The 13,684-nt window shown below is 39.2% G+C and overlaps 1 protein-coding gene across 4 annotated transcripts in view; it reads left to right on the forward strand.

The window, feature by feature from the left end:
* Positions 1 to 13,684, forward strand: part of COL24A1 (collagen type XXIV alpha 1 chain) — a 107,428-nt gene that overhangs the window by 86,029 nt on the left and 7,715 nt on the right. For all 4 annotated transcript variants that reach the window (XM_015870173.2, XM_015870175.2, XM_032446351.1 and 1 more), the window contains 12 exons: positions 816 to 872; positions 2,496 to 2,549; positions 3,385 to 3,438; positions 3,542 to 3,595; positions 5,786 to 5,839; positions 7,274 to 7,381; positions 8,529 to 8,636; positions 8,889 to 8,996; positions 9,082 to 9,135; positions 9,428 to 9,490; positions 10,561 to 10,614; positions 11,493 to 11,528. In XM_015870173.2, the coding sequence (XP_015725659.1) occupies positions 816 to 872; positions 2,496 to 2,549; positions 3,385 to 3,438; positions 3,542 to 3,595; positions 5,786 to 5,839; positions 7,274 to 7,381; positions 8,529 to 8,636; positions 8,889 to 8,996; positions 9,082 to 9,135; positions 9,428 to 9,490; positions 10,561 to 10,614; positions 11,493 to 11,528 (804 nt within the window). The remainder of the gene's footprint in view (positions 1 to 815; positions 873 to 2,495; positions 2,550 to 3,384; positions 3,439 to 3,541; positions 3,596 to 5,785; positions 5,840 to 7,273; positions 7,382 to 8,528; positions 8,637 to 8,888; positions 8,997 to 9,081; positions 9,136 to 9,427; positions 9,491 to 10,560; positions 10,615 to 11,492; positions 11,529 to 13,684) is intronic.

A 13,684-nucleotide genomic window follows, 5' to 3' on the forward strand; every position in this document is an offset into this window, starting at 1 on the left:
GGTTAAATTCGCTGTTTTTTAATCCCCAAGCCCTGGAAACATGCATGCCAAGTGAAGCTCCTGTGGCCCCAGGGAGGTACAGGGATTCCCTTCATAAAGGTTAGTTTAGAGTTGCACCAGGCAGAGAAATATACCCTTGTATTAGGATCAGTTTTGCAGTGAACACTGCTAGTAGATAGTTACTGAGGATTTTATAAGTGGCTTCTGAAAAGATTTTCAGAAACAGTATCTACATGAAATTGTTGGGAGCTAGAAGTTTAGCTTGCTTTGATGCTTCTGGAAATGCAGTTCAATGCACTTTCTGATACCTATAATAATATTTAAAATATGTGTCTCTTTGTGTTAAATATGTAAATAAATACATAACTATTTTCCCTATTGCTTTAGATGATGATCACTCATATTTAAAATGAAAAATAATATGAACCTGTTCAGGCTGTTGGAATTTTCTGGGCACTTATTTGTGTGTGTTAAGTACATTGCTTCAGACACCAGAAGAAATTTTCTTATTTTCACTCTTATTCAAATATTCTGTTCTTCCATTCCTAAGTACATGGACAGTGTTCAAATACTCCTTTAACATCTGCTTTTAAGAACAGAGCAAACACTTAGGTTTTTAGTTCTATTTGTTTCTTAAAAAAGATTGTATGTGTTGAAATGCTGTTATTGCTTCTACTGTCCTAAAACTAAAAGCATCATATTCACTAGTAGAATCTGTACAAAATGCTTTCTGATGTACTACATTTGATCATGTATGGATTACAGACAATGTTGAACTTACAAGTACATGTAATTAACGTTTACCTTTATTTCAGGGTTACCCAGGTGAAGACAGTACAGTACTTGGACCACCTGGGCCCATAGGTGAACCAGTAGGTCTTTGTTTCTCAAAAAAATTATATTAGCACCTCAAGACAATGAGCTCTTTCTGAAACTTCTTATCACTTTCTAAGGAGTCAGTGTCCTCCTTGTGCAAAATTGTAGAATAATGGCTTTTCCGTTAATAAACTCACTCTGAAAAATGCAGCCATGTGCTCTTTTCTGCTTGAGATTGTGCTTTGTGTTTAATTACGCTAATGCCTTCAGTCTGTGTTTAGATCAGTGCATTTTGAATCATTATGTTTATCCCCTGTATTTATACTGAATTATACCTAATTGCTTTCCTGACCAGAATGTTTTGACTTACTTAATTATTGCTACAGAGCTATTTTAACTGATTCAGAGAAATAGCTGCATTTTGTAACCTTACGTTCACTAAGTTTGCATGTGAGGTGTCTCTTTGCAGTAACTAGGAGCATGTCCAAAAATTAAACGCAGTCTCAAAATCTTATTAAGGCTTTGTGCCAGAAGCAATACTTATAGCCTACTTCTCTTCAGATTAGTCTTTGTATTTGTACCTCACTCCCCAAAAAGCAGGGGCTGTAGGGCCCAGGTGTAACCAAAGACAGCCTAGGCAAGGGTTTTTTTTAATTTTGGCAGTGCATGAGAGGAGACTTCAGTTGATTCTCTTGTAGCTGATTTAACTGCTTAAACATTGCAAGCAAGGTCTCTTCACTCTGCAGATTCCCCTGAGGAAACATGCCAGGAACATGCTGAAATCTTGGAGAGTACAGAAGCAGTTGCATTACAGTATATCTTGATGGTTCTGGCCAATTTGTTCATTTCCAATTGATGTACTTCAGTTATCTATGCCTCGCCAAGTTTTCTTTATCTGCTTTTACTTCAGAAACAAAAAAGGCTAACCTTATTTCATCTGATGAGTGCTAGATGTCACAATCTTGGCCAGTCTTACTTTCTGTGCACGTTTCCTTATTCCATCATTTTTCCCTCTGAATGAAATTTGGCAAATTTGTTGCAACAAGAGTTAAATTTGGGGGGAAAATCCCATTTCTTCTGTGGGGTTAGAGCAAGGGACTTCCCTAAAGTAGGGGTAGTAAGGTGTCAGAATGCAGCAGTAAGAACTATCAGCCAATAAATAATGCCAGTGATACCCTTGCTCAGTTCTCATTTCTGAGAAGTGACCGGAGGGATTGAGATTGCCTCCTTATTAGGATGACCTTCAGAATTAAGGCAAATTCTGAGTGCAGCAAGCCATTGTGAAAGACAACCTCATTTACTACATGCTGTCTTATGGAAATCACACAAGAGTTTTCCTTACCTTCCCTGAAAACAAACTGTGGTCATTCATGAGATTCATAATTCTGATACCATGGAATATACACATGTATCAGAACTTCTGATGAGCTCAATGTTCCTATTCTCTTTTTGCCCATACAAGGGCTATCTTTTAGCTTCTTTGGTTAGAAAATAGTTTAGATGGAGCTTCCTGTCTGACTGCAGTGTATTTTGTTTAGGAAAAAAATGTTTATTCCTTTAGACAAGCTAAATGTAATATTTTGATTCTTCCATTCAGTCTGGCTGGTCATGTTCTTCACTTTCTTGCTGCAGTATTTCAGTTCAGCTGTTGCATTGTGCTCTTTTTTCTTTTTTTACAGGGGCCCACTGGGGAACGTGGAGATAGAGGAGAAACTGGTGATGAGGGCTATAAGGTAATACCACTTGCTTTTTAATGCTTTCCATTTGAACGTGGCTGCTGTCATGCAGCAAAAGTATCATCATCTCTCACATATGCACAAAGATGCATATGCTGCTGCCTCACTGCACTGATGTGTTCTTAGTACAGACTGGGGCATCTTTCATATGAGGAGGAGCTGGCAAAACAAGGACTCTTCCACCTGGAGAAAAGAAAACTTGGGCAGGGAATCTTAGTGTGTATAAATACACACTATGTGACAGGCAATGGACACAAACTGAGACACATGAAATGCTCTATCTGAACACAAGAAAACACTCCAATTTAAACCCAACTAGGCAATGGTCCTAGACAGCCCAGTGGTTCTTCTTAAGCTTGGTTGCTCTAGATGAGATCCTTTCCAACCTAAATTATTCTCTAATTCTAACAATTATTCATTAATTGTATGCAGTCTTTCAGCAAACACAAATGGATAGTAACTATTCTTGTCTATTGAAATACAGAACAGTTCTTAACTTGGAATATCATGTTTAAGTTGAACAGACAGTGAAGTGAGGATAGGCATGGTAGTAAATCAAAGAACCGAACATAGACTGTGCTCATGAAAATCCAGGAATATTTAAAATACAGACATAATCCTCTTCAGTGAGTTTGAAATAGAGAGTATAAAGAAGAAAAGCTCCCTAAGGTCTAAACTCCAGAGAGCTAAGCACACTTTATGCAGGTGAAATCAGCTGAGCTAGGGCTACTCAATACCTCCCAAGATGGGTTTTAGAAGTAGATGTGGAGCTTATTGAGCATGTTACCCTGATTTATGTATATTTCAATATGGTGTGTTTTCTGTTTCCCAGGGTCACATAGGTCTTCCAGGGCTTAGAGGACCAATTGGACAACAGGGACCTCCAGTAAGTGTTTCAAAAAGTGAGGTTTCTTTATTGGTTGTTGGAATTACATTTTCATTTGTGTTCAAATTATGTTATTTGCCTATTTATTGTGTTCTTTCCAAAGGGAGAGCCAGGTGAACTGGGAGAGCAAGGACTGAAAGGAGATAGAGGTTCAGAAGTAAGTAGAAAAACACTTTAAAAAGTGTGTTGAAAAGAATTTGTTTTTCTTGTTCTTTCACTGCCCTGGGTGAGGGGGGTGGGGAAGTGTAGGTGTTTGATGCAGAAAAGTTCTTTTTAGAGTAAAACATTATTTCTGATGGGTATTCTTAAAGATTACATAATATTTGCCTTTATATTCTAGTGTCATGAGAAGGATAGGGGCTCTTGATCAGCTGTTCTCATGTTGTACATTCTATTAAGTCTTCAACAGCTTTAACCAGAACTTTGAAGTTGAACCCTGCTTAATTTTGCATCATTTTCTACCACTCTGGCTTGATTGATGCCCTAGACAGATTTCTTGCAGACTGTTGTTAGAAATTTGTACGCAAGCTGTTCCGTAGATTTAGGCCAAGTTGTTGCTAATTACTTAACTAAATGCTCTTTTCACACTCATCCAGGAGGCTTCATAAGAGTCTGTTCGTCAGGGGCTCAGTAATACATGTGAGACACACAGTTTGAAGTGGTGACAGTGCTGTGCCTGGTATTCACTGAAGCTCCAGCAGGTCTTGTGGCTGTGTCTACATCTGGCAGCAGCCACCTGCACAGGGATCACACTGTTCTCTCTCTTGCAGGCACATTTTGATTCTTTTAAGATGCTTGTGTTGTGTCTTGGCATTGATATGACAGCATCAATTAGTGGCATCTTGCCTTTCCCTGAAAAGAATCAATTTTCATATTTGCATTCTCTTTTGAAACTACTGGGCTATATTTTCCAAATAGTATGTTTGTAGGAAACTTTTGTAAATGACTGACAGCAATATGGAAACTGTATTTTTTCTTGTTACATAAGGCTGAAATTCAGTATTTCACTTGCTTTTTCATACTTGCAGGAGCAATAAAAATATAAAATGGAAAACTGTCTAATAATCTTATAGATATGTTTTGTTTGATAAATAAGTAGTTTTGCTTTGGGTCAGTGTAAAGCATTTGAGGAAATATTTCTTGTGGAAATATTTCAGTGATATTCAATTATACCATTAAAATACAGTTTCTTGTGACAAGGTTTGGAAAACTACCAGGATTTTGCTGGTCTGATTTGTAAATGAAGCCTCTAGGTACTGCACTGCACTGAACTGTCACTCAGAAATAAGGAATTTGCTAAAGATTAGCAGAGGCAGAGCAAGTCCAGATAAAGATGAAACAAAAAGTCTTTTTCCTTTAGAAGTAATAGTTTGTTGCAGAGGTGCGTTGAAGGTAGTCGAAAGTATTTTATGTATGATACAATACTACTGTTGTTCATTTTGGAATTTAAATGAAATGTTTTGTCTGAAAAGTTTCATAGACAATGTTTCAAAAAGTTCTAGGTGAATACAAGAATCTGTAGTAGGTGGGGGGTGGGGAGCAACAGAAAGGAAGTGTGATGTAAAAGCACTATCAGCACGTAACCTAACATATTGCCTCTAAGAAACTAAACAAAGCGCAGGATAAAATCAGTCATTCATTCCTCTGCCTTTCCCTTTGGGAACATATTCTTTGTGTTGCAGATACCTTTCAGATTAAAACTGCTGTTTACAAATAGGCAACTAATATCCAACCTGGAGAAAACCAAATGAGTCTAAAAAAGCCAATCCCATACAGTGCAATGCTGAATCATCTGAATGTTATATGCATTCCTCTGTTTTAAAACAATATAAAGTTGCTTGAATATGAGTTACTGTTCTGATTGGTGCATATTATGTATACTTTCATTTAACTAGAAGATGTTAATGAATGGAACAAAATATTGCTGGCTAAATAGTATTTACATTAATTACTTCTAAAAAATATAATTTGAATGTTGTTTTTTTTTCCACTTTACTGCATGTTATGTGATATTGCAGCATAGTAACTTAATATAGTTTTTGCTTTAAGAGCACTGTTAAAAATAAGCTCCTATTTGTGACCGTAGTCTTTTCTAGTAGTCTTTTTCACATTCAGTGCACCAACATTGCCAGTTTTTAATGATTTCCATTTTTGAAAGGTACTGAAAGTACTATAAGAGCATATTTCTCTGTGCTGGCATGGTTTACTGGTGGGAAATGTATTAAGTTATTGAAAAACTTTCTGCTACCTCTGTCTCAAAGTCAGGCAATATGTACCAGAGAGGAAAATCAATTCTCAGATCTTCTTTGAGGACTGTGTTTGTAACACAAGCATCTGTAACTTTTAGGGACCCACAGGGAAGAAAGGAGCAACGGGTCAGGCAGGCAAACCTGGAATTCCTGTAAGTAACCACGTTCTGGCCTTCTGATCTTCTGGTTAGAAATGAATAGCAATTTTTAATAAAAATAAAATTGTCTGATGGTAATGGTACTAGAAAGCCTTCTGTTTTTCATTTTCCAGGAAGTGTAAAGGAGCCCTGTGAAAATAAAAATAATTTCTGAGACAGTATTCAATCATACTGATTTACATCCAGTTATTCAGCACATGGGAGTGAAGTGCAGCTATTACAGCAACAAGGTGCATCCCACTTGAACAGTTACTTAATTAGATGATTTGTTCATGTGGCCCATAGCCCATGTGCAAGTTATCACATTACATTGCACAGAGCTGTACTACTGTGCACTCCTGGGTTTCATCAGCTCCTTCAGCAGCTGTGGCCTACAGAAGGCTGTATCCATATATATATAATGATGGATCTCTGGAGGTTTTATTCTTTCATTTGCCTTGAGCTGAAATTTTTAGTGCTTGTTAGCAAAGAAGCTAACTCACATCCCTTTCTCCCCAAGGGAAAAGAAAGCAGGAAGCAGTAGGTGTTCTGTAAACATAACCAAGAACAAAATGCATTAATGCTATTTTGGTCCCCTAATAAATAATACCACACAAGACTATTTTGTAAATATATTTTACTACCTCACATCAAAACATTGTTGGTAACCAGAGAAATGCAGCTGCTACACAGAGCTTCTACCTTCTGGGCAGAGTGGAAGAATAGCCTTTTGAAGGCAGGCAGACTGTGTGTCCTTTGTAAATACTTGGCTTTTCCCTCTGGAGGACTGCAGAGAGCACCACTGCAGATGTAGGGGAAAAGGGAAATGCAAGAAAAATGGAGAAGCAAAGAGAAGACAGTAAAGCAGAAGTATTGCAGTACATCCCAATTGTGAGATTCCTCAGCAGTTAGAAAGGAGATTAAGACAGCACACTTATATTCTTTAAGACAGCTGTTAAATATACCTTTTATAATGAGCCATGGTCTAGTTAGCATGCTTTACGTTTCTGAGAAATATATTTATTGAGAGATAATTGCAGTTCTCCAAGCTGTGTGATCATGTGTCATTCTAATAGGAAATGATTGTAAGGAGAAAATTTTTGTTCTTCGGTGAATGTAACGTGAGGTTTTTCAGAGCTAGTATAGCAAGCAAGCACAAACTTGTCAGATTAGAAGTTTTTGTGTTTTTTTAAGGTGTGCAGATTTGAACAGCATAAATTGCAAATGTATGGTATTAATTTTTTTGTAAAATAAAGAGGTGTGGTTAGTTTTGTTTACGGGGATACCTTGATGACTTTACCAGGTCTCCTTGCTTCAGCTTAAGAATCAACACACTCAGCCATCTTCCAGGCTTGGCATGCAAACATGCAAACTCTCCATCTCTGAAATCTAGCTGTTTTAAGGCAAGGAGTGCTTACTGTGTTATATTTGGTTTGAATTTGTTTCAAGGGAAAACTGGGACCAGCAGGGCAGAAAGGAGCAATGGGCTACCCTGGACCAGAGGGCATTCCTGGGAACCCTGGCAAGCCTGGGCCATCAGGAAAACCAGGCCCTAAGGTAAGTTTCTTTCCACATTGCCCCTCTTTATGTCATTCTGCATTGAGGATTTTCTGAGGTTAGGGTGTTTAAACAGAAGAATCTGTTCTCAGTTCTGTTGACATCTTGGAAATCAGACCAATTCTTTTTTTTCTTTTTTTATTTTTTTTAATAAGCTTTTATTTTCTCTCAGAAGCAGACCGGGAGATAGAAGTTGGTCTCCCAGCCCCCTGAGCTGTGTTTTGCCTGGCAGTGGGTGCTGGCCTAGTGATGCTGCCATAGCTGACTCATGTGGGGTGGGAGTGAGTCCTGAGGGCTGCTGCTGGCCTTCCTCTTCTTGGGCCGTTGGCGCCCTCCAGGAGAGTGGTCTCTGCCCTGGGTGGACAGGCCCACTGCCTCTGCCTGCTCCAACTCCTCCTATGAGGGCACGGTGGCAGTGATGGGGGGTACCCGGGACCCCTGTGAAGAATGCCAAGGAGCTCCATCTCTGGAGCCTGCAGGACTGAGAGAGTGGCCTGGGCTAGAGGCAGGAGGATTCTGATGACAGGCAGTGGGGCTGAAGGTGGCTGTGGGGCTGTCCTATTGCCCTCCTGCAGCACAGTCGTCCCGGCTGTCCTTCTGCCAGTAAAACTCTGGGCTGTACATGGCTGCAACAGTGCATGTGGTCCTTGAGGAGTGGCTGAAGCCTCAGTAATAAGGCCACCTGGTTGAGTACATGCATGCAAAGGAAGCCTATGATGATGCACAGGCCTTCAAACACCTCCCACCACCCACTGTCACACATCCTCTCGATCTCTCCCTGCAGCCATCGGAGCAGGGGTCCGAGGTCTTCCGGATGTTGCTGGAAGAAGGCAGCCCAGACCTCGGCTGGGAAGTTGTGCTCAGGTGGGATGAGCACCGGCTCTGCAGGCCCCTGCTCATCCTGCTGGCCATAACCTGAGCGTGCTGTGAGCTGCAGGGTCAGCAAGGTCGCAGTCCTCTCTCACTGATATCACAGCCCTTTGGTCAACAGTATCACAGCCCATGGCTGCATGTACTTGGGCACCAGCCTGAACATCTATCTAGCTTTAAGTAGCTTTAGTTGAATGTATGTTCCATACCTGTTTTAGCATACAGTGAAAATATGTTTGACTTTTCTGCTAATAATAATTATTTTCAATTTATTAAGGGTAATAAAGGAAGCCCAGGCTTAGCAGGTCTGGCAGGTTATCCTGGAGCTCGAGGTCCAAAGGGATTGCCAGGCATGCCAGGGCCCATGGGAGCACCCGGGCTAAAGGTATGCATATGGGAGAAATCTTCTAGCATGAAATTGTTCAGTTTCTATGTGAACTGATGTGAAATTTTAGTCTAACAATAAGGAGCTCCACAGCTATATTATGCTATGCTCAAAGGATTGTTTTTGAAAATTGACTCCTTATCTCCCTGTTCTGTATTTTACTTTGTGTACTTGAGCACTTTCACAGGGAGGTACCATACTGGAAATGGCCTAAGGTGTACATATTAAGATGCATTTTCTTCCTATTCACAGGGTGCAGAAGGACTTCAAGGTCATCCAGGAAAACAAGGTAAAAGAGGCCATCCAGGATCACAAGGTGACCAGGGGCCAGTGGGAGAGACTGGAGCCAAAGGACAGAATGTACGTAATCACAGCTGTTGAGGCAAAACAACCATTCCAAGAGTTACCAGCATGGAATAAGTGAGGATGCCTGCTTCTATTACAGGGAGAAGATGGAGATCAAGGTTTGATGGGGTTTCAAGGATTCCCAGGTCCAAAAGTATGTGTTTGTTCTTTTCTGTTAGATCTCAAGCCATTTACAGAGTGAAAATATTAGGGAAGAACAGATTTAATCAGCTTTAACAATAATGTGTTCAGAGTGTGTCTGAGTTTGTTGGAACACTGTAGCCAGCGCTGTGTACTCCATGTCCAAATATGAATGTTCTGGGTCAGCGAGCTTGGTATGTTCACTGTTACAGCACTTAGAAATTATCTTCCACTGCATACAAGAGTTTAAAACAAGCTGATAGCTGATGTTGATGTTTGACTAAACTTTTCCTTTGTATTTTCAGGGTCCTGCAGGAGATGTTGGCTTAGTTGGAATTCTGGGCCCAAAAGGCCCAACAGGGCAAATTGTAAGTGTTTCACTCCATAAAGGAGACTGTCAGGAAGACTTGCAGGTTTCACACATTTCCATCTGAAGGAATCCTCTTTTTTTTGTAATAAAAGACCAGAACCTTCTACCCAAACCTTTTTCACTTATTCTGTGTTTCCACTGGAATCCATTTGCTTGCCCTGCTGCACTAGTGTGGTTACAAAGTGGTGCAAATACATAAACCTCATAAATTTAAGGAAAAAAGCAGGTTCTGCTGACGCTCTTCTACTACAACTTTATCTACACAAGTTTCTTTATCACTATCATTTATTTACCTCACTTTCTTTGCCTACAGTTAGAGATACCTAGTACTTAAAGTCACTGAGAATTAATAAGTAGTCTTTTAAAAAATTATTTCCTTTCTTTTATTTGTAAGGTTACTAATCTGCATTTGCTCATTCTGCATGATAACTCCTTACCAAAAATGTGAAAGCATCGTGCAGTATCTGGGAGTGTGAATCCATCAAATAGGGGAAATCTGCAGCACAGGAAGTCTTTCTGGAAAATTCTCTCACTGCTACTGTTGACATTGCAGAACTCCTTCAGTTTAGTTAACCAGATGCAGAGCAAAGGCTTTAGTGACCTTGTTCTAATAGCTGTTTTCTTTTTCTAAACATTCCTGTACAACATAAACAATGAAAATGAGCTGTTCACTCTAAATGAAACATACTGGTAAAATCACATTATAGCAGTATTTAGTGGTAGCCTTACAAGAGTACTTGTGGGTAGTAATAAGGCTCGAGATGATAGTGACTGTAGCTATATAAATAAGTGGTCTTTGTTGGTCAGAGTATTTAAGTTTCCACTCTTCTTAGTGTATCAGCTCATATAAGTGAATGTGGGGGGGCTTTCCTATTGTAACTACTACTAATTATTAAAATAATTACCTTGTTGATTATATAGCAAGGGGCATTCACTATTCAGAACAAGAATGTTGCCAGTATCTTTTGGATATTTACCGGTGCTGAGCAACTTAAAACAAGGATGTATCATAAGGATTATCTTCTTTGTGAAACTCAGTCATCTAATTTTTTGTTCATTTGTTTGCAGGGATATATTGGGCCTGTTGGTCAAGAAGGCATTAGAGGACCAACTGGCAGGCCTGTAAGTTTCCCTTTGCTTTTGCATAATCTGTTTATTCTACCTGCCTTTATTTTTAATAATCTGGCTACTCTCTTATTTTGCCGTCTACAAATAGCAACTAGCAGGACCATCTTTGTACTGTTACCATGCAAGAAAGTTAATGTATATGTAATTTCAGCCTCTAATACAAACAAGAGGACGAAAAAGAAAAGTTATTACAATGGCATTGTGCTAAAGTATAGCATACAGAGGACATGACTACAGCAGCAGTGAGCAGATCAAGGTGTACAGCAACACATAAATTGTCAAATGGTTGTCTTTACTGAGACTTAAGTCTGCAGCACTTCTGGAAAAATCTTCTTGGCTTTTCTGATGGCCCTCAGTGCTCCCCAGGTTCCCGTGCTGGAACAGGCTGCCTGGAGAGGTTATGGAGTTTCCTTCTCTGGAGATATTCAAAATCAACCTGGATGCTTTCCTGTGCAACCCACTGAAGAGTATCTGCTTTAGGAGAAGGTTGGACTAGATGATCTTTTGAGGTCCCTTCCAGCCATTACTATTCTGTGATTCCATGCTAAAACTGATATATATGACTATTTAAAAGTGAAAAATAAAAGAAGGGATGATTCCTCTGATAATTAGACTTCCCTTTCCACCTGCTGGGAAAGGCAGCACTTTAAGTCTTCCTGTCTTCATTTCACTGCCACATAGAAGGAAAACAGTTCTATATAAATGTACAAAGTTTTTAATAGACTTCATATTGAATGTAACACAGAATAAGAGCTGTATATACTTCCACAGGTGGACTTTTTGTGGGAGCTGTATCACTTTCAGACACACTGATTTGCTGAAGTCCTAGAAGCTAGAAAGCATGCTTGTTTAACAGCTTCTCTTTCTTACAGGGACCGAGAGGTGAAAAGGGCACAAGGGGTGAAATGGTAAGCTGAAACCACTTCTGTGCTTTCATTTGCTTGGCTGTGTGAAAAGTATTCCTGTGTGATGCTGAGTGGACTCCTGCCTGCTCTGCCAGCTGGAGGGCCCTGTTGTGCTGGGCAAAGCCCTGCCCTGAAGGCTAGGGCCACAAGTCAAAAGCTCAACTTCTTGTGCAAGTAGGCTCCCGTGTCAAACAATGGTTCCTAGTCATATTAGCAGGCATGTATCCCACATCTGTTACGGTTCAGATCTAAATGCAAAATCTTCTGTCCCATTTCTCGTCAGCACTCCAGTGCCTCACAACAGGGTGTGTGTACTGCACCACAACCATGCCTGCATGCTTTTGTCTGGGGAGGGAAAAGCTCGGGAGAAGCCAGGAGCTGGAGGCTGGTGTCCATGTACTGCATGCTGGCTGTGGTTACAGCTGTGCTTTCATTCTTCAGTAAGAGGAGTATATTAGTGTTTGTCTGCTATTAAATGGTTTTATTTAACAGTTGTGTCAGAGCTAGTAAAGCGACCAACTAATGATGGCTACATGAAAAGCCAGCGTCACTTTATCTTATTTACAGCAAATGTGAATGCAGTTATAGTTGATACATATGGCATTAGCTTACATGACAATTGCTTCCTGATCCTGTAACTGGACATTGTAATATTGTTCCTGCTACTCTTACCCTAGCTTTCATCTCATCTCACAAAGGTCATTTAGTTTCACATTTTAATGGATTTTGGTTTTATTATCCCCCTATGTGTGGTTCCAACCCAACTGCTTTATTAAATTTTTTAAAAATAATCATAAAAGCTCAAAGAATTAATGTTGAAAATGAAACTTCTATGTATTTATCTCAAGAAGCTTTCCTCATTGATCCTAATGCAACAATTCCTATCTCAGAGTAAGAGGAATCTATTAACCATCTTAACTGTTTTTCATCTTTTATTTAAAGAATACCTGCAACAGTATAGAGCTAGAAATGTGGGCACACACATGCACAAAAAGCAGTGAAAAAAAATATCTTTTCTGTTAGTGGTGCTTCTCCTTAAGAAATTATTACCTGAATTCCACTTTTAAGATTTTTTTTATTTTTTTTTTTTTTCTGAAGAAGGATGCTTAATTTTGAACTACACCAAGTGCAGCAGTTTATCCATTCTGAGAAGAAGTGAAATTACATCAGAATGGCAAAAGCAGTCATGGAAAGATTACCATTTAGGGGTGCTAATTTTTCTTTTTCAAATAATTACTACTTATTTTAAATAAATATTTTACTTTGCTTCTTCAAAAGTTTCTGAAGGCATGTAAAATATGGGCATCCCTGGGGCTGGTCATCTTTTCAAAGTTAAACATGACTATCAATACATGTGAAATCAGTGTTAGAAGAAGGCTAGAGTTTTGCCCTTTGAACTTCTGTACCAGCGTACAGGGTGGTTAAAGAATTAAAGATTACACTGAAACTAACAGCTCTATTATCTGCTTTTGTTATCAACTGCAATTGTACTCGGTACACTGTAATCTTCTCGCTTAAATTATAGTGTGATCAAAGGGTAAATGAAGTGGATTTGTAAAGCTAATCCCATGCATTCCACTGAAATATTCTGCAATTAGCTTAATCCATAAAAAGTGTAATTCAGCCTTATTCTGCTCTGTAACAGAAAGAAAGAATATAACATCTTTACAGGATTTTCAACATGCTCTATACAGTTTGGATACATTCTAAAGTAATTTATATAGGTCCTATAAGCTTTAATATATTCAGGAAATTTAATATCCCCCCTCACCCCCTCCTGCTCCAACCCCCAAAGAAGTTTACTGCACTTAAGAAATAGCATTCAGTTTTTATCTTTTTTCCCAGATTGGTTTTATTGGCAAGGTGATAGTGAATCAAGACAAGTCCCATTCCACTTCTGCAAGATCTCTTCAAATCACTGAAACAGCGCAGTTAGGGATTTTTAAATATTCATTACTGTGACAGAAGCCACCACAATTTTCATCTGTTTTAATCACAGAACTTTTGAAGTTTTAACATTGTGACATATGCCAAGAATATAGAATATTAAGTGAAGTATTCAGTCATCTGGAAAATTCCCTGGAATTCCTAAATCTCAACACCCAGAGAACAAAGACATCTATTCATCAGAGAGCAGTGGTTACTTAGGGACAAACTGT

The sequence above is a fragment of the Coturnix japonica genome, chromosome 8, assembly GCF_001577835.2.
Source record: "Coturnix japonica isolate 7356 chromosome 8, Coturnix japonica 2.1, whole genome shotgun sequence".
NCBI classification, from domain to species: Eukaryota; Metazoa; Chordata; class Aves; order Galliformes; family Phasianidae; genus Coturnix; species Coturnix japonica.